The following is a 19,699-nucleotide window of genomic DNA, read 5'->3' as shown; positions in this document are numbered from 1 at the left end:
TTTATATTGTAAGATTTATACACATGTAAGGTATGCTAACATTTGCTTGGTAGCTATATTTCATGCACTAATCACAGATCTTAGACATAGAGTACAGTTTTAACTATTTTATATCTATTCAAATTACATATCCTTTGTGAAAATAAGTGTAAAATAAATCTGGTTTGTCAGTGTTGGTCTTGAAGGCGACTCACAAAGAGTATATTCCTTCTAAATGGGCAAAAATAGAGATGTAATTGAAATTTATCTTTTGACACCAAGTGTATTGGCAGGACTGTGACTCAGGACATTGTGTTTCAGGGGTATTTGAAGGGGTCGGTGGGCGTGTGGTTGAAACTAGCGTCGGCGAAGATGGCCAAGGTGCCCACGGTGGTGAAGACGACGAAGATCCAGAGGAACATGCGGTCCACCACCATGGCTACGTACTGCCAGTCCTCTTTGAGCTGGAGGACGAAGGATTCGACGAAAGGGTGAAGGAGGACAGATGAAGGGAAGTTGAAAGGACAGAAGGGGAGGATGTGATGAGTAGGTGCAAGGAGAGATGAGGCCGTGGTGCGAGGGGCGTGAAAAGACAGACAGGAAGAAAAGATGAAAAGGAAAAGATCAGAAACCGAAGGATACTAATTAAAAAAGCAATAGCAGTCAGAATGAAGAAGGCGTTTTAGAGCTAAGTCAGACAAGCTAACTCACTGCTTCATAGTCCTTCTCAGCCTGCAGAGCCTCAGCGATATACGTGATGGCATCGATAGCTGACTTGAGGTCGTCAGGAAGCGAGAGGTAGCTACTGGGGCCATCAATGAACTTCCTGAGATCTGTACACATGCCCTCAGGCTGGAACCTGCACGGTAAAACACATACATTAACTTCCCAGATATGTATATATCTATATATATATATATAGATATATACATATATATATATATCAACAAGACACATAATATTTCTAACACATAAGTGAGAGCACTCAATCTGCACGGCTGCACACAACCCTGCAGGTGTCAGTCTACGCTAATTAAAGCTGTAAAGTAGTTTTGGAGCCAGGCTGCGTGTTTGCTTCGCACTCTCCTGTCATTCAGAAGAGAAGAAATGAAGAGAAGGTCAGCTCCCCCTCTTTCGGCGCTGTTGGAGTCGCCGCTCTGCGTCTGCTGACCGTCTCTCTGGTGGTTGAGAAACGCCGTTGTGTGTGTGTGTGTGTGTGTGCGTGCGTGTTTCTGTGTTTACTTGATTCCCCTAGTTACCAACTGTCAGCTGTTCCAGGGTGCACGGGGAAAGCTGGGACAAAGTTCCTGCGGGTACCTTCATAACACCACTGTCACTCAGATATTTTCACACAACAGTTGTAACAATACGGGTCACATTGGGTTCCGATCTTAAATGCGTGACAAAGAAACGTCAGAATTCACTCTTTGCTAGGCACATTTAAAGTCCGGTCATCACGGTGCAAGTAAGATATTAATAAGAATGAATAAGAACTGGAACCGGGAATCATTTTACTCATTTCCTCAGATTTCTGCACGGTGTGGTGCACCACGTCCTTCAGCAACGACCCAGGGATTACCATTGCAGGGAGACTTTCACAGAGCTGTAATACTCCTATAACCTTAAGTAGCGATACGGCAAGATTCTCTCAGACAGCTGAAACTGCATTGCGTCTTAATTCAAAGGAGAATTCTGCCTTATTTCAACTAGTTCGTGGTGTGTTATGGGTTAATGGGAAATTATGACCACCTTCCTAATATTGTGTAGGTCTCCTTTCTGCCTCCAAAATAAAAGCAATATTTTGGAAATTTCGATAAACTTTGTACGTGTTTCCATTGAAAGGTATTTTGCGAACGAGCTGTAACTCTTGTAAGGTTTCACAATATCCCATTTCATTCCCTGAAATTTGACTTCAAATGAACTGGCCACATGACCTCCTGCGCCGTCCCCAGTGATGGGGAATTGCACCCATTTCCATTGCACTTCTGCAGTACACTTTTATATCTATATGTCTGAAAAACCACCTCATGAGAGCGTTAAACATTTTTACAATATTTGACAGGTTTTTCAAAATGTAGCAGTTTCCGTTACTTTTTTTTTATTGCAATATTTAGGTTTTGCACATTTCTAGGAGTAATGGAAACATAGCATGTGTCAGGCTGCCATCATTGCTACATGTGATGGTGTCTGGTCTGATCTAAGTGGCTGCTACATGTCCAAGTAACATCCACGTGAATGAGATGTTATTTACTGTTTCTGGGAGTGGTTTTAATGTTGTGGCTGATCAGTGTAGGTGCTACAACGATGTGCAAAAACTTTCTTTAGTCAGATTATCTAAAACAAAGTTGTTCAGATTTAAACTTTCTCCTTGCCCCTTATCCAAAAATCACCCAGGTAAAACTGACATTATTAACGTCTTTTTTAACGAGACACCTCATCATTCAACACCTCAGCTTTGACAAAAAAAGAAAACACGAGTTGCAGGTCAGGCTTCTCCCCATCAGAGGGCAGTGTGGCTCCGTGTCTCTCTCTGAGCGACATTCGGATGGAGTGTAACCTGGCAGGCAGGGCAGAGCAGACAGCTGCTTGGTATTCTGTGCATGATTAAAGGAGGTTTACAATGCAGCGCTGCTGCCGTCGCTGCTGCTGCTGCTGCTGCTGCTGCTGCTCCTGTGTCAGGTGAAGGGGCTTTGACCTAAGAGAGGCGAGGAGGGATAAGGGAGAGAGAGAGAGAGAGAAGGAGGGAGAAAGAGTTGGGGAGACATGCTTTGGCCTATTAACCCCTCCTCTCCTTTTTCCCTCCTTTATGGCTCAAAGTCACACCTCATCAGTGGGAAGTAAATGACTGTTCGTGGAGACTAATTCAACTAAAACCCGCTGCGTCCCGGTGCCAAGACATGCACTAAACCCAATTAAGAAGGTGCATGCGAGTGTGTGTGTGTGTGTGTGTGTGCTCCTAGGAGATACTGCTGTCTCATCAAATTGCTCTAACGTAGCCCCCCCCCCACTCCCACCGCCACTCCCGCCCCCTTCCTCCTCCGTCATCCGCTCTCTCGACCAGACACGCGGCGCCCTGCTCTAATGTGTCAGAGTCGATTTGTGCGGGTCATTATTATTTGAGCGGCGCTTCTCTCCCTCCAGACATATTTTATTTCTCACTGGAGGTTAGCAACACGCTGGGAGGACGACTTTGGAGTTGGGGGGGGGGTATTAATAGAGCGGCGAGAAGCTACTTAAGGTTGTCACGTAGCCGATCGCCAAGGCGTACTCCGCGCTAACTAACCACGTGAGCAAGGTCACCCATTTCCTGTCTACAAAGCACGGGTGCTAGGGTTAGACTCATAGAGCAGTTTGTCGTCCATCTACGTGCCAAGCACTGGCTCAAACCCAGCTCCTTATTCAACGGCTTCAGGGGGCAGCACTCTGTGAAACTTTTGATGGAAATCATCAATCTGGAGCCTCGCCGGACCTGTTTGGGTTTTAAGGTCGAAACGCCTTTTATGGAGGCTGTTTGACATCTGCTTCCTTTTGCTTTGCATGATAACTGCAGAATCTTAAACACAGTGGGCGGTGGACGAAACTAGTCGGAAGTTCAAATCAATTTATTCATGACAGTGTAACCCGAAAGGGTAACATTAACCAGCACTTGGGAAGAGAGAGAGAGAGAAAAAAACTCCTTTTTCACAAGAAGAAACCTCCATTAGAAGGTTTTAAGCATCGTCTGCTTCAACCGATTGGAGCGAGACGAGTTATTACCTGTGTTCAAACATTTCTCACAGACTAAAATTAAAGGTCAGAGAGTAAGGAGTTAACTGTTCTGTGCTAGTTTTCAACAGGAAACAGCTGCACTAATGAGCACTTTAAAGCAGGGGTCTTCAGTGTCTTTCAGGCCAAGGACCCCAAACTGATGGAGAATAAGTAGAGACCCCCTACCTACGATATGTGTTTTATATTAAACCAGTGCTATTTATAAATATACATTATCATTTTGCATTTAATAGTAAGCTATTCAAATAGTACACAGATTCAAATATTAGTGTTTTCATTGAATCTAAGCCTCCTGTACACAGTAGGCCCCGCCCCCTTTTGCTACCGTGCCTATCCCAATGCAGCATTATAGGCTGACTGTCAGGTTCCTCTAATGACACAACATTTACCTGATGTTCAAAGTTAAAACTGTCAATTATTTTCTTTATCTGTCAATTTTATATATTAATATTTAATTAATCAATATAATATATATAATATGGACAGTTTTAACTTTAAACATAGCTGAAGACTAACATACTAAAAATATGTTAAAGAAGTTTAAAATTGTGAGGGAATTTTTTAAAAATATATAAAACAAATGTCTAATCAATCAAAGACTTTGTGACTTAGCTTAGAAGCATTTTGTTGGTGCAAAATAGTGATCAACACATTCAGTTGAACGCACTCCTATTACCAAGTATTGCTTTCTTTTGCTGTCTTATAAAGCTGTTGGCTATTTGTGAGGATTTATGCTTTCAAACTTTCAAACTACACAGAACTTGACTTCAATGGGTCAATGTCAATTCTAAATACATAGGAAAAGAAGGGTTAATTTTTAGCGAGTGTTAGCGCACCAAACACTGGGAATAATGCAGAAATGACTGAGTTTCATTTCTAACACATCAGTGTGTTACAGTTCTTTTTTAACACAAGCCACCATCAAAAGTTTCACAAATATATTACAAATGGCTCCATTGAAGCTTTTATGTGCAGTGCTCTAGCATCTTTTTAGGTCACGAAATTTGCTTGAAGAGCTTTGTATAAATTATGAGACATTTTAGAAGTTTGTCAGTTTTATTATTACCAGAACTCACATTGCGTGACCTATGTGTGTGTGTTTTCTTTCTTTCTTCATCTTGATCTCACTTGAGCTACTGAGTCTCCGCCTCTCTTTTACCCACCATGAACTATCTAACTGTGCCCAGTTCACCTTCTCAATGAACCAAGTGGGCAACTCCCAGGTTTTGAAAAATGAAACCGACGCTGATGTTCAAAAGACTGCAACTCCTCAAAAGTCATTTCCTCTCGACATCTACAGTATATGAAAATGTTCAACTTTACACCGTGCACAGACAAAAAATAAACTATTTTGGTCTCTGTAACTACTTTTCCTATTCAAGACAACTCTATGGGGAGTTAATTTTTCATTTTTCCGTGTATAAAGGCTGATGCATATTTAAAGGCGTGGCCACTTTGAGTGACACATTGATGCCTTTTATAAATCCTTCAAGAGCTGTCTGCCCTCATCAACCCGTTCACATCTGCCAGTTTGAAGTACCTACAAGTCTGATTGTTCCAGCAGGCCCGGCCTTACCTGTTGGGCTTGGGAAATAAGACGGAAGAGTCGGGTTTGCGGATGAAGTACTCATCAGCAACTTTGCTGATGGTGACTATCTTTTTCTCCCGGCGCGGCAAAGTCTCCAGGGACAGCGGGGTCTCCACTTTGGGCCGCAGCATACCCAGATAAGGCGGCAGCATGTGGATGAAGATCTAGGTGGAGGGGGAGAAAAGGGACAAAGTTACCTCAACAATGATACTGAGTAAAATTCAGGCAGGTATCCATCCAATACCAGTATCTTGTGTAAATACACCCTAATGTGTCGGTAAACCTAAACAAAAGCAGTGTATTTCAAATCATAGCTTCATAAAGAATATATGTGAAGAATAAGAAGATATTAAGCCGTTTTATAGTTTTATGAATGTATAGATGTTTCCCTCTTTCTCTAATAACCACATTAGGAGCAAACTGTACTTTGCACTTTAAGTCAATAGCCTGTTGGCTCACCCAGACCTCGCAGATCCTTTGTTTTACCTAATATTAAAACTCCATTTGTTTGGATTGTTGTTTGGTGATTTATGGGGCAGCTAAAATGAACTTGCCCCCATATTCGCCTATTAAGGCTGAGAAATGAGCCCAAATGTTGAATTTAGCAGCGCGATAACCTTTGAGAACAGTTGCCGCTGAAATGATGTGGGTGGAGAAACCAAACGGGTAATGCTTTCCAATTCCTCAAAGTCTACTCTCAAGGTGTCCTTGAGCAAAACACGTAACCAGGTGCGCCGGTGGAACACTTTAGCAAAGGACCGCAGTTGTGCCGCGGCGCCTCCCGAGCGTGTGTCATTAAAACAGAAATTAATGTGTGATGTAACCTGATGAAAATGAAGCTAGTGCTTTTATACCAGCATCCGACGGGAGTCCTTGGGTGTCTGTCTTGGAGCTGCATTTCAAAAGAAACTGAAGGACACACTGATAAAACAGCATATGGGTCAAACGTTAGTCTTGATCAGTATCTTAAATGCTGTAAATGGCTTCTTAATGGCGATTTTGTATCCATCCAGAAGCAAATATGTGCCTTCCTACTACGATAGCCGCCACATTTGTCAGCTGAACAGGTTTAACTGAACGGCAGGTCTCCATTTAGAGAACCCCAACTTCATTCTTTCATTTTGCCGTCTCACTGCTCTAGTAGCGTAGCTCCAGCCAAACAACCGACAGTCACGGCAGGAGATGGCGAACACAGACAGATATTTCCATATGGAGATGGTGGAGACCAAAGCTGAGGTTAAAGTGTGTTTCAGATGTTGCAGTTGGCAAGAAACACTAACTGAAGTGATGATGACATATGAAAACTGTCAGTTTGTGCCTTGTTTTTTGCAAGTTGAGGGTGAACAAATTTTCCATCAAAGGTTGCACAAGCAATTTGTTTTTTAATTATTTTAAATTGTACTTTCTTTGGAACCCACTTGTTGTGAAAACACGGTGGTACTATAGGAGCTGGTATTGTAACCCAGTTGTATGTTGCAAATGAAGTGGGGGTGTGGTACTGGTTCAAGATAAACTCAATAAACAGAATGAATAGGGTCATACATATCACACACAGAGTCTTCCTGCATATGAAAATTTGACTTATTTGACTTAAAATAAGTATAGGCTTTGAAACTAAATGCATCCTTTCAAGTTGTGGGAAAAAGCAGACATCATTTTATAGCATTAATGCACAGTAAATCCCCAGGTCTTAAAAAAAATGGGCATTTTCATCCTCATAAAATATTTTCAATCTCTCGTCTTGTGCTAAAACGGTTCATAGGCTACCTTTAGTGGAAATTACAATGTACGCTTCATTACTTTCAAACACACCTTGTTCCTCACTTATGTCACTTGTTCAAATATCCCAGCAGATCAGCAATCTGATCTACAATAATTTCATAAAATACTTCACAAAAAGCTGAATTCATGGTGATTAAACAGGTCAGCAGGCACTGTTGTTCATTTCTTATTCCTCACAGACCCATGAGCTCAATTTCAATTTTAACACCGAACTTTCTTTCTAACTGATCATATATAACATCTGTTAGATTTCCCTCTGCTTGGCACACAATATCTCAGTGATATAAAAGTGGAAACTGCTCCCCGAGGAGCGCTGCTTCATCTACAAAGACATTATTCTTCAACGATGGCGGCTGTAACTTACACCCGGTGCTGTCGTTTAGTCTGTGCGGCTGAACAGAGCTTCATATAGTAATATTAGAACTGCACTCGAGAAAAGCACCAGCGGGTCTCGGCCAAAGCAGCCCGGAGACATTATGACTGAGCAGAAGGAGGAGCTGAAAGCCGCCAATGCCGCCTCTGACACCCAGAGGACACTGGTCGAGGATATGAGGAAAAAGAGAGGTGAGGCCTGAGAGGCTCACAGAGCGCCGTGACTAGACAGGTTTAACGACTGGAGAGAGAACATTAGGTGCTGTAGGGCTGAAGGAGGTCGGTGTTTTCTTGTAGAAGAACCAGACCAGACTTTGGAGATTCTAGTCTAATAGTTGGACTAAATGCCCTGCTGGCAAATGATGCCATCAATGGGTTTAGCTGCAATGAGAGAATGGACAATAGTCTACACAGAGCAGCCACAACAATATGACCACCTCCCTAATATTGTGTAGGTCCAACTTGTGCCTCCAAAACAGTTGTGACTCATCAGAGAATGGACATGTGTCTTCTGAGGGTGTCCTGTGGTGTCTGGTAACAGAATGTTATTAGTGGGGGTCTTTGGGTCATATGGGTTGAGGGAAGGGACCTATGTGGATCATGGCTAAGATACTAGATAACTTTGGGATCTAGTAAATTCGGAGGCCAGGTCAACACCTTGTATTGTTCCTCCTAATACGTTTTTGTATCTTTGTCAGGCTGCATCCTGGTGGGGATGGCTGCTGCCATCAAGGAGTGTCATTGCTATGGGGTGGGGGTGCCTGGTCTGGTCTATGTTGGTGGTACATGTCTAAGTAACATCCACACGAATGCCAGGTCCAAAGGTTTCCCAGCAGAACATTGACTTGTCACAAGATGGTCAATATTATTTACTTTTCCTGTCAGTGGTTATAATATGCATCAGTTATACAGGCAATATGCAATCACAGAACCTGAGTAAGTGTGACCTACATTCACTTTATCAAAGCTAATTTGTTGGCAACAGCTGCCTGTTGATGCGGTTAAGCATCAAGTTGCAAAATGAAAACCATTAGTTTTACAACCAAAAACCATCCGTTTAGCTGATAATTCTCTGTGGATTCATCCCTGTAATTCCTTTCACATTTCATCCATTGTCAGTATAAAAACACAGATTGGTGACGCTTTCTAAGAAATGCAGCTCAGTAATACTGGGAATTTTGAAATCAAGAAAAGATTAAATACATGCCAAGACAACCATCAATTTTCCTCGACTAACGTTCCGCTCTCAAAATCCAACTCGCTTCTGCATTTCATGAATGACGCTGATCGCCTTCTGAGTGGGAGCGAAAAGGAGCAGAACCTATAATACCGCCTTCCCACATCAATCCGCCGCCAAGCAGCTCACTTCCATTAAACCATGCAAATCACCTGCATTGTGTGTGCATGAGCCGCTCGGAGGTGAACGTTCCCAGAAACCGTGTCGGAACTGGGAACAAAGTACAGGGCTGCCGCTCGCTGCTGTAATTAGCTCCACGTAATGTACCAAGAGGGCAGCAGCCACTGATGGAGGTTAATGGTACAACATGACGTTTAGAGTGTTGGGGACTGTGTATACTTAATTCAGGAGTCTGACTCAACCTAAACTACTGCCTCCATTACCAAATGAGCACAGAAATTAACATCATATTTAATGAATCAATCCATGGCCACAATGTAGAACACTAATGGAACGAGGCACTGCTTATACACACACACGGATTAACTTCCACTGTAAAGTCAGACTTTACAGTAAAAGAGTCACTGCATACCTTTGCATACGTCCTTAATTACTTTGTTAGGAGATTATAGAACTAATGTTTTTATATATTCTCCTTATCTATCCACTTTAACTTCTCTCTGACGACATGCTGAATTCCTCAAGATGTCACTTTGACGTTTCTAATGTTTATAAAACTTGGGATACTGAAGAACTGTACTTTGTACTCGGGAGGCAGGGACCTCACCTTGCGGACCCACATGGGCATCCTGTGGGTGCTGGGGGATCGGTGGTGGAGGTTAAGGACGACCACGCCGAGGATGACGGAGAACGTGACCAGGATCATGGTGAACATGATGTAGTTGACGATGATGGGGACTCCCAGCGAGGTCTCAGGGATCTTGTCAGCCAGCAGAAGCAGGAACACAGTGAGGGTGAGCAGCACGTTGATTGACAGACCCATCTTCTCACCTGGCAGGGAGAAAGAAAAACGCAACTAATTAAGTTTTACCGGGGCAAGGTTTGTTTCTCCTTCAGCTGCTGCTCTACGAAGCTACTCCTTTAGCAGCATCTGGTCCAAGTACTAATTCTAAATGAAAATTCATACCTCACTCTAAGTGAAGTTGATTGACCAGGAAAGCGCACCCTCCCTGGTGCATTCAGTGGTCAATTACAAACTAGTTTTACCTCCATCTTCCTGAGAAAGTGACAGTTTAATGTGTCTTTGGGTTCCTATATATCATTTTAATGTGAGCTCAAATTAGTCATGTTCAGTTTAATTCTCATTAGGAGTAACACTCCGCTGTGGTGGAGAGTTGTCTAAGGTCACTACTTACAATAGCATGGATTCTGTGCTCACCGCATGAACCAAACATAAACCAAACATAAAACACTATAAAACACACTGACAATCAGTGTAAACCAGACCATTTGAGAAAATGTGTTCAAACCAGGTACGAAAGACACAAAGTCAAGTCTCTAGCAGCTTATCTTTTATTTCAGCCACTACTGTTTTTAGCTGTGTCTCCAGGAAGAAAGTATCTAATCTGAAATTGAATCTCCTCGTAATTGGACAAATGTGTGATTGCCCAATTTAAACATAACGCACAAACACAATTAAGAAATGCCATTAGCAGTTTTCGAGATCGATGGCAGCGTGGCAGTGCAGTTCCAGCCAACGCTATATCAAGGCGGTAACCATGTGGATTAGTGTCCAGGTTGTCATGTGAGTACCTGCGTCGGGAGGCAGGTAGAAGTTGAAGATGGCGATGATGGTGATGAGGATGCAGGGTAGGATGATGTTGAGGACGTAGTACAGAGGCTTCCTCTCGATGATCAGGTAAAAGGTCATGTCCTCGTACAAGTCGTCATTCATGTTCTTCCTGCTTGGTTTGTGTCTGATGCGCCATTCGCCGCCCTCTGGACAAACATTCACAGCTTAGGCATTTAGGAAATGATTTCAGTCAAGATGAGCACGCTTAATATTTTTGCTGCATAAGCAAAAAAATCTGCATGCCACAACAGGGCCGGAACTAAAGTACGAACATAGACAAAAAAGTAGAAAGGCTCCAGTGACCATGCTTCAAAATTAAGCAAATGCAAACATAACATGCCTAATGAAAGAAAATTAAAAACAGTTCCCAGTGTCACAACTGCTCACCACTGTAAGACTCATCTAACACGATCTCGCGGATCTCGTTGCCTTTTGAGTCCAGCGCATACTGCAGTTCGATCTCAGTCGAGTCATATGTGTAGGAGCGGAACTGCATGGTGCAATTCTGCCAGTCAAACGGGAAATATGTTACCTAGAAGAGAGAAGCAGGTGTGTACTTGAGTCAAAGAGGAGGATTAAGGTTGGGAGAGAAAAAAAAAAGAAATTAACTTTAGAATGTAGTTTGTGCATCTATGTATGTGTGTTCACCTTGACTCCACAGGAGCTGCAGTAGAGAGCAGGGGGAGTCCAGGTTACCCTGCCTGTATAGTAAACCTGAACATGGACATGCAGGGCCACATCATACACCCCATCGTTACTGCAGACAGACATGTAGATGAAAAATTAATTAAAGAAAAGTACTTTTCTGTTAACTCTATGACATTAGGTCGTGTCATGTCATATCATATCACACTGGATCGTATCACATCGCATCGTATCATATTGTATCGTATCGTATCACAATGTATCGTTTCATTTTGTATCGTTTTATTTGTATCATATCGTATCATATCACATCGTATTGTATCATATTGTTCAGATGGTATCGTTTCATTTTGTATTGTACTGTATTGTATCATATCGTATCACATCGTATCATATCGTGTAGTACTGTATTGTATTGTGTCACATTGTATCGTATCATATCGTTTCATTTTGTATCGTATTGTATTGCATCGTATTGTATCGTATCATGTTGTTTCATTTTGTATCGTATTGTATTGTATCGTATCACATCGTATTGTATCATGTAGTACTATATTGTATCATATCATATATTGTGTAATGTATCAGTTTATTTCGTTTTACATCATACTATGTCATACTGTACCATATCGTACAATAACAAATCATTTCAGATTGTATTATATCTTATTGTACCATACGGTAACAAATTGTGATATAACGCATTGCATCATATTTTGAATGCCATATCATACGTACTGCATCCCAGGCTGTGACACAACCAAGACTGTCCGCACTAGAAAAATAATAATATCATTGTTCATTTCTTCCAACATATTTAAATATCTACATTTAGGTTTTCCTTGCAAACAAACTCTCCTTGGTGTAGCATCACAAAACCTTTTTGGGGTGTACAACTTTGACATCTTATTCTGATAAGTGTTCTTTCTTCAGCCCCAACCAGGTAGATTTAGCCCCTAAAATATAAACGAGGAAAATGTGCAAATACACCTTTTAATTAAAGGCATTAGAGGCTGAAATGAGTACTTGGCCAGAAAACCCCGCCTTAGAACATTTTAATTGGCTCGGACGTAAAGGAGAAACTCAACACATTACACAGGGCTCTTCAAAGTGCAGCGCTAATACTGGATGTATACAGCTGTTTTGGCAGTTAAGCTCGTAACATAACACACAACAAAGACATCAAGTCAATTAGATGCAGATTTAGCCTTCTGTCAGTGCACAGTGTTTGGTTTTTATGGCCCGGGTAATTCACCAGGGAGAAGCTCATGCCCTTAAAGCAGGGACCTACTAAAAACCCTGTCCCTGTGAAGGTGCTGCTGCTGCTGAAATGACCCACATTGATCATACAGACACAGAGGAGCTTTCACACGTTGCGTTTGTGTAGACGTATATTTGTATGCATGTGTGTAGTTCCAAGAGAACGCCTCGCAAGCTGAAGTAGCTGAGCAGTGCCATCAGCTCCGTTATTAGGGAGCCGTGCTGCTTAATTGCCTATAAAGTGTTGATGAATGGAGCAGTGGGGATATTTACAGTGGTGCTAATGGGAGCGTGAACGTGAAAAAAAAAAACAGCACACTTGCCGTTCCTACCGTAGCATCTGATCTCTTTAATTTAATGCTGAGAACTATCGTTTTGTTCAAGTGCACAGGATGTACCTAGTTTTTAACCTGATGTCAAGTAGCACAGTTTCTTCTGTGTAATTGGATCACAAATAACACGCTGCCATGGGCAACCGTGTGCACCGCTGCATATAGGGCGTGCACTTTATGTGTCAGCAGAGCATCTCACTCACGGCTAGAGCGGCCAACTTCAATTGTGTGGAGTCGGTTACTGCGATCAGCCATAACATTAAAACCACTGACGGGTGAAGTAAATAATATTGATCATCTTAGTGACAATTCAATGTTCTGCTGTCAACAGATGTTATGTAGACCCGAATCATCCCTCTGACAATTTTGTGAGATTTCAAGCTGATTTTTAGTCTACTCTTATGCTACTACATATTTCACATCCATATGTACAGGGGGAAACTAAATGTTCCTCATGGCTTATTTAGGAACCACACATTTAAATACCAAAGAGACCAAAGGGGTTCCTCCTCAGCTGTCCCCTGTACTGATTAATTAATGTCAGCGTGAGTCGTAGTTGTCGTGCTTACTTATTGATGAGGACAATGTCAGGAAGCCAGACTTTGGCGGAGGGAATGCGCAACACCTCAATGCCGTTGTGCTGCTTCGGTTTCCACGTCAACCGCTGGTCAGTCCATTCCTGCGTGAAAAATTGAAAAAGGTGTTTTCCGCATGTACAGATGTGGGAATACACAAGGGAAACACAAACTGAAAGTGGAAACTTTGCATTTACAGACGTCATCAGTCCATCCAATCGTTTGAATCATTTTTTCATTTCTCCAGTCAGAGTCCACAGGGATGGTATGTCATTCAGTATACATGCTCAAAGATGTATATGTATACAGACTCACCAGATTCATGACGACAATTGTGCTCATTTCTTCATTTTTCATATTCTGAAGGAAGAACATGAACATACATGTGTATAATGATTTTGGGATTAAACACACACATTTTTAGGTACCTCAAAGAACATAGTGACGTGGTTCAAGAGTTGCTATAGTGAGTTATTTAGGACTATCCCACGTTACTCCTTTGGTTATGTCTCGGAATTGATCGTGAAGTTTGGACGGGATATTTTGACATTTTCCTTGACAGGCTTATTTAATTTAAAGAGAGTTTAATGGGGTTACTTCAGCCCGGCATAGGAAGTAGGGCTGCAATCACTGATGCCGATTGCATAAATATTCACAGTCCTGAAAATTAGGCTTTACTGTAGTCACGGGTCTGAATTTAATTTGCAAAGTGCAAAACTTACATAGGAGACTGATATCTTGTTAATGAAAACAACTGCTATTCCGTAAATTGTCCACAACACTGTAACACCAGGGCTACACGGCAGGCAGCAACGTGCACAAATTGCACTTATTTCTCTCCTGTAACAGTTTGAAACACATGAGAACAACTCACATTTAAAATGTAACACACCGATTGTTACCAGCAATCACAAGCTCGTGGCAGGAAGTCAGAAGGCTGCGGCTGCTATTTAAAGTGCGGAGGAATGTCAGGGAGACAGCTGGGGCCAAAACAGAGAAGGGACGGGGGGCGGGGGGAGCGGGCGGCAGATGTCGACTTAAACCATCTCCCTCACACAAAATACCTATCTCATTACTGACCTATCGCTCTGACACGCCTGTTTCAGTTCACCTCGGCGTGTCCATCTAGGCCTGTGTTGGCAACGACTCGACGGTCGCCCAGGAGACCAGTGGCGGGAAGACGCGTGGGTCAGTTTCCAAGCGTGTCCCACTCTAAAGGGTCCCAGGGAGAGACTGACCTTGAGTGGAGGCGTAATGAACAAGCTCAACGCAGTCGCTGCCTAGCTGGTTCAGACGCCACGGAGAAGTGAGCTGAGGAGAAAAACTAAGAAAGTGTCCGGGTGCGTGAGAGTGTACTTAAGTTTTTTTTTTATGCACACACAGAGGCAGCAGCCCGGCCTGTACGCGCAGCTACAACTCTCAGCACGGATGAATAAAAAGCACAGAACTTCACTTCAGTTGTGCTTCTTTAAGCCATCTGGGTCCGATTGTAGGACCAGATGGCACTGAGATGTATTTACATACATTCGGTATATTTCTGATATCTAAATTTCAGAGTTTGTTTCTGGCTCCGTGCTCCATCACAACACCCCACCGCGAGAGTGTGGCGGTGGACATGCTGTATCCACGACAGCTGGAAAAGCTGAAACGCAAAGTTGTGGGACGTCGCCGGCGTCCTTGAGCCCACTTGCTTTGATGCTCCCGAGATCTGCTTCATAAAAACATCTGGCTTCTGATTATCGGTGGACGCATACCCGCGGATGAACGGGATGATCAATACGGCGCAACGTGGGGTTGGAACGGCTGCAGGCGTTGATGTTTCTAATTTCTGGAGTAGATAGGAGCCTAGTGAGCAGTCTAGGACAGGTCTTCAACATTTTGCATTCAATATTAAGCAATTCCTTTTCCCTTTACTTAAATATGTTGGATTCATGTTGTGCATATTTAGAGAAATTTAAATTTGTGGGGGGAAATTAAAAAATATCTAAAAAATCATCATGTCTGTCTAGTCTAACTAGTTTCTTTCTGCTTCTCATTAGTCTACATGGGTCACCTTAACATCTAGATCAGTGGATAAATCTACAGCTTTTCAGCACTACGTGTCACTTGTCATCAGAAATATTACGTGAATTTATTTCCTTTTCTGAGCCTCTTTGTGTGAAACATGTGTTGTCAGAATTAACGAATGTTCCATAAAACATCTTAATGACATCTTAATTTGCTATTAAGTGTGTTAGAATTTTGTGCATATACATATATTGTCTCACCAGTCCAACAAAGGAGGAGAGAATCATCCCCACGCGAACCACCACCCTATCCTCGGGGGTGGGCGCCGGCCGGACCTTAACGTTGTAGCCGACGAACAGACTCTTCGTCAGAGACTGTTCGGAATCATCAGCACCTGCAGGATGACACACGGAGATGTTACTGCGTGGACAAGTTCAGTTATTGCCTCAGGATTCACGCTAGAAGCCAGTCTGGGAAGAAACCAGTCAGATAGAGCTACACATAAGAAGAGATACAACCGTGAGCTAATTTACAGTCCATTTAATAAGACAACATTTGTAGTCTGAGCTGGTTGCTCCGTGTAAATCTCCTTTTAGAGGTAATACTGATTAAAGTAATGGGCCCAGCGCGCTGAGATGAAGTCTCTCCGTGCTCCGTGGTTGAGTCAGTAGTGCACAACAAGTGGATGCAAGTAAAAGTAAGCGCACATAGCATAATTATCAGTCGACAGGAAACTAGGTACTACGGCCAGGTTTTTCATTTGGAGTACGAGATTATATTTCTTGAAATTCAAACATTCCAGATGTGACTGATAAGAAAGAGTCTCACCTCCTGCAACACCACCCCCCTATCGAAGCCCCCAGGGAAAACAACAGGTACACATTCACTTCAAATGAGCGTCGGGCAGAAAGGCGAGTGGCGGCTGCTGGGGAGACTTAAGCAACTTGGTAATGGGAAAAAAAAGTTGGACAGAGTTTGACTTTTTGCACAGGAACAATGACGTGGTGTAGTAAAAGATGAGGCCAAATGTGTTCGTCTTTGGCTGTAGACGTACTGATGCTTTTAGAAATTTAACATTAGCAGTGCAATGTCTCAATCTTACCATGAAAACAGTGTCCAGATTGGTTTACTTTAATCAGCAGATAATTGTAGAACGGGGTAAAATTTGTAAATGTTTTGTGCACAGCTCAGCTGTGGTTCAAGATTGTGTCCCTGACCAAAAAGTAAGATATCTCAGCAGAAATGACCTTTGAGGAGAAAGGAAAAAGCTAAATGGAGGCAGTTTTCTTGGTTTATTTTATTAAGTTAGTCTCACACTACAAGCGACAAAAATACGAAACAGTCGAGCACTGCCTTCTGGATTATCCAAAAGCCAACACTGACGTGTTTTTTAAATAGTGAACTAAAATAATCACATACAAAAAGCTTAGACTTGGATTGTGTCATATAAATAAACCGTTGGAGCCAAGCTAACTGACAATTAGCAAGCCTGCTACCTTGGATGTGTTTTCAGTTTTGAGTGAAAGGAAAGTCTTGATGAAGATATTAGAAGTTTCCTCATTAGGTAGTAGCACCTACTGCCATAAATGTCTCATTGCAGTCCTGTAAAGTGAAACAGTAAAAAAAAAAAAATCTTTCAAACAATTGCATTTTCCTACTGTTTTATTTGCACCTATTTCCTCCTCAGTGCTGGAAGGTTAGAAGCATTTATAATCAGCAGCTCTGGTGATGCAGCATTCATCACATTTGGCATCGCTGAGGCCCCAGCAGGATCTGACCTGACAGGAATAAATGACGACGATCACCCGGCAAGGCACCTCCATTAGCCAGGCACAGGGAAGCATGGCTGCTGATGGCGTAGGGATGGGATGGGATGGGAGGTAGGCACCGTTGAAGGCTAGAATTTAGCATTTTTATCTCCCTTCCCAGTTCACATGACTTGGTAAATACCAAGGTTGACTAAGGCATAATGAGATCAGACGAGGTAAAACTACAATGAAGGCTGCCCCTGGGTATTGACTGGTTAGAATTGGAGTGTTTTGTGCTTCATCTTGATGTTACACAGCAGAGAGCAATATATGACAGTTCCTACTTGTAGAAACCCTTTAGTGGTCTTCACTGAACACGAGAGAATGCTTGCTGCGAAGCGATGAACATGATTTAAATAAATTGACATTGGCAGCGATAGAGTTCAATACAAACATCATCCTTCTCAGAGCGGTTTGTTCTTTTCCAGTAACCACAAATCAGTTATCAAATCAACTCTCTGAGTCAAGAAAGCCATTGATTTCTCTGGAGCAATGTCTTTCACTGACCGGACAATGAATCTTTGGAGCTTTAATGTCTCTGTTGATATTTTCCTGAGCTACGACTGGTGGGAATACTAACCCCTCGTGCTGAAATAAAACAATCTGCCATTCCTATTTCCTCTTCTCTCCTTTGACTGTGCTTCTGTAGCCAACAGAATGATGAAGAAAGCCTTAGTGCTATTTGACCAGGTGCTAGTTCTATTTTAGTTGGATTATTCATCTTGTACAGTTGCCATTAAAGTTTGAATCTGTGGTACACAGTTATTTTATTGTACCTCTAAATAGTAACATCCACAACATCCAAATGTTACTCTGACAATCAGCAGGTTGAAGATAAACTCTCTCCTTAGCTGTATTTAGGTTATTGCTAATTAGAAAATATTTATAAGCTAACATACAAAAATTAGATGCTGAGCTACACCTTAGCCATTAAGAACCACCTGCTAATAACGACCTGTTAGTATATGTAGCTTATGAATACTACTGTTAGCGCTTAGCTAATTATTTCAACAACAAATATTAGTAAGGTATCGCTCAGAACTAAAATTAAAAATAAGTAAAACCCACTAAAGACAGCATGTTAGCATGTGAGCTATCAGCATGATGGAGGCGTGCTAGTGATAATAATGGATCTGTTTTATACAGCGCTTTATCATAGATACTCAAAGTCACTTTACACTGGGTACATTATTCATCCGCTCACACTGTCACACCCTGTTGGTGGTAAACTACCTTGGTAGTCACAGCTGCCATGGGAAGACTGACGGAAACATGGCTGCCCTCTCTGACCACCACCAAACATCACTCACTCGCAGTCATACACCAGTGGGGTGCTCAACGGGAGCAAGGTTGGGTAAGTGTCTCGCCCGAGGACACGGCGGACAGAGTAGGGATAAGGCGAGATCGAACCGCGGACCTTTCAGTTATTGGACGGCCGTATTTCACTCACAGCCCCAATATCTCAGCAGCTAAAGCGGTATAGCTCAAGGAATGCCTTGCTAATGCTCTTTCAAATACCACCAGGTAGTTTCAACCTGTTAGCACATTGTACAGGAGTTAGCATGTTGGAACGCTTATGTTGAACAACAAACATTAGCATGCTAATATATGTTAGATATTACCTGCTTGTAGCATGTTAGCATGTTATGACATTGTGTTGATAGCATGCTAATTGCTAATTAATAATTTTGCTCAAAGCACTGCAAATACAGCCTCATAGAGGCACTAGCATGTTACAGATACTGGCTCTTATTTCAGAGGACCACTTTTCTGTTAAGTATATTTACTTACCATACTTTACACACAGTTCTGATGCTAACTACCAATTGTGTGTGTTTATGTGCGTCATGAGGCACTTGTAACTGAAATTACTTCAGTTGTTGGGGAAGCAGGGAAAGGCATGAAACATTAAAGCTATTTTCGTAACACTAAGCAACATTAGCATAAGAAAGCACAAACAATACCTTCGGGCCTGCACTGTTGAGCATATTAAGTTTAGTTCCTATAACTCTCAGCTTAAATATCTTTATTGTATCTTTAATATTGCCACAACAAATTAAGAAACCCCATACTATAGCCTTATGGTGGTTACCAGCATTATTTAGTCCAGATCCTGTATGTATGTCCTAGCTGCTGCTACAGCTCTGCTACATGGATTTGTAGTGTCAGATTGTGGCTTACCTCCCAGTGTGCTCAGGCTGCATAAGCAACATGCCAGCAGGAGCAGATCCAAGCTCTTCATGGTGACCCCTCCAGAACGACGCTCTTCTTCTCGGCCTCTCGATCCAGATCCCTGAACTCCTTTTCTTTCTGTTCCAGTTTGGCTCACTGGGAACCCTTTAGTGCTGAGTTTTGGTTTGGTCGGTTTGGACTGTTGTTGTCTGTCAGTCAGGGCATCCTGGCCAACTGCTCAGTTCTCCAATTACCTCCGGGAGGGTGGGGGAGTTGTGCATGTCACCCCCTCGGTCCGTGTGAACCAGGCGTGACTCTGGCCAATAACAGTTTACAGTGGAGCAGTTCTCAAGCTTAGGCTGTGGTACTCCCAACGGCCATTGAGGGGCTCCTAGTCAGGTCCTAGTGAGACATATTTTTT

The 19,699-nt window shown here is 42.5% G+C and overlaps 1 protein-coding gene across 1 annotated transcript; it reads right to left on the bottom strand.

Annotated features, from left to right (window-relative positions):
• On the bottom strand, positions 1-19,527 carry chrnb1 (cholinergic receptor, nicotinic, beta 1 (muscle)). The gene is made up of 11 exons (XM_047595550.1): positions 19,288-19,527; positions 15,559-15,692; positions 13,607-13,651; positions 13,286-13,395; positions 11,128-11,236; positions 10,867-11,011; positions 10,440-10,625; positions 9,454-9,677; positions 5,324-5,499; positions 691-838; positions 1-443 (listed from the first exon to the last, which is right to left on the bottom strand). Exons 1-11 carry the CDS (start codon positions 19,346-19,348, stop codon positions 297-299), a joined length of 1,485 nt encoding a protein of 494 aa, XP_047451506.1. The 5' UTR covers positions 19,349-19,527; the 3' UTR covers positions 1-296.
• Positions 19,528-19,699: the final 172 nt, after the last annotated feature.

This window comes from Mugil cephalus, chromosome 1 (genome assembly GCF_022458985.1).
Source record: "Mugil cephalus isolate CIBA_MC_2020 chromosome 1, CIBA_Mcephalus_1.1, whole genome shotgun sequence".
NCBI classification, from domain to species: Eukaryota; Metazoa; Chordata; class Actinopteri; order Mugiliformes; family Mugilidae; genus Mugil; species Mugil cephalus.
This window is presented reverse-complemented; position numbering and strand designations above follow the sequence as displayed.

Bases quoted from the DNA above. Each gene is read 5' to 3' on its own strand.
- chrnb1 (XM_047595550.1), bottom strand. From the start codon at position 19,348: ATGAAGAGCTTGGATCTGCTCCTGCTGGCATGTTGCTTATGCAGCCTG. The intron at 11,012-11,127 runs GTGAACACACAT...TCTCTCTTCTAG, and splicing joins GCAGCTCCTGTGGAGTCAAG to GTAACATATTTCCCGTTTGA. The intron at 839-5,323 runs GTAAGGCCGGGC...TTTACCGTGCAG, and splicing joins TTATTTCCCAAGCCCAACAG to GTTCCAGCCTGAGGGCATGT.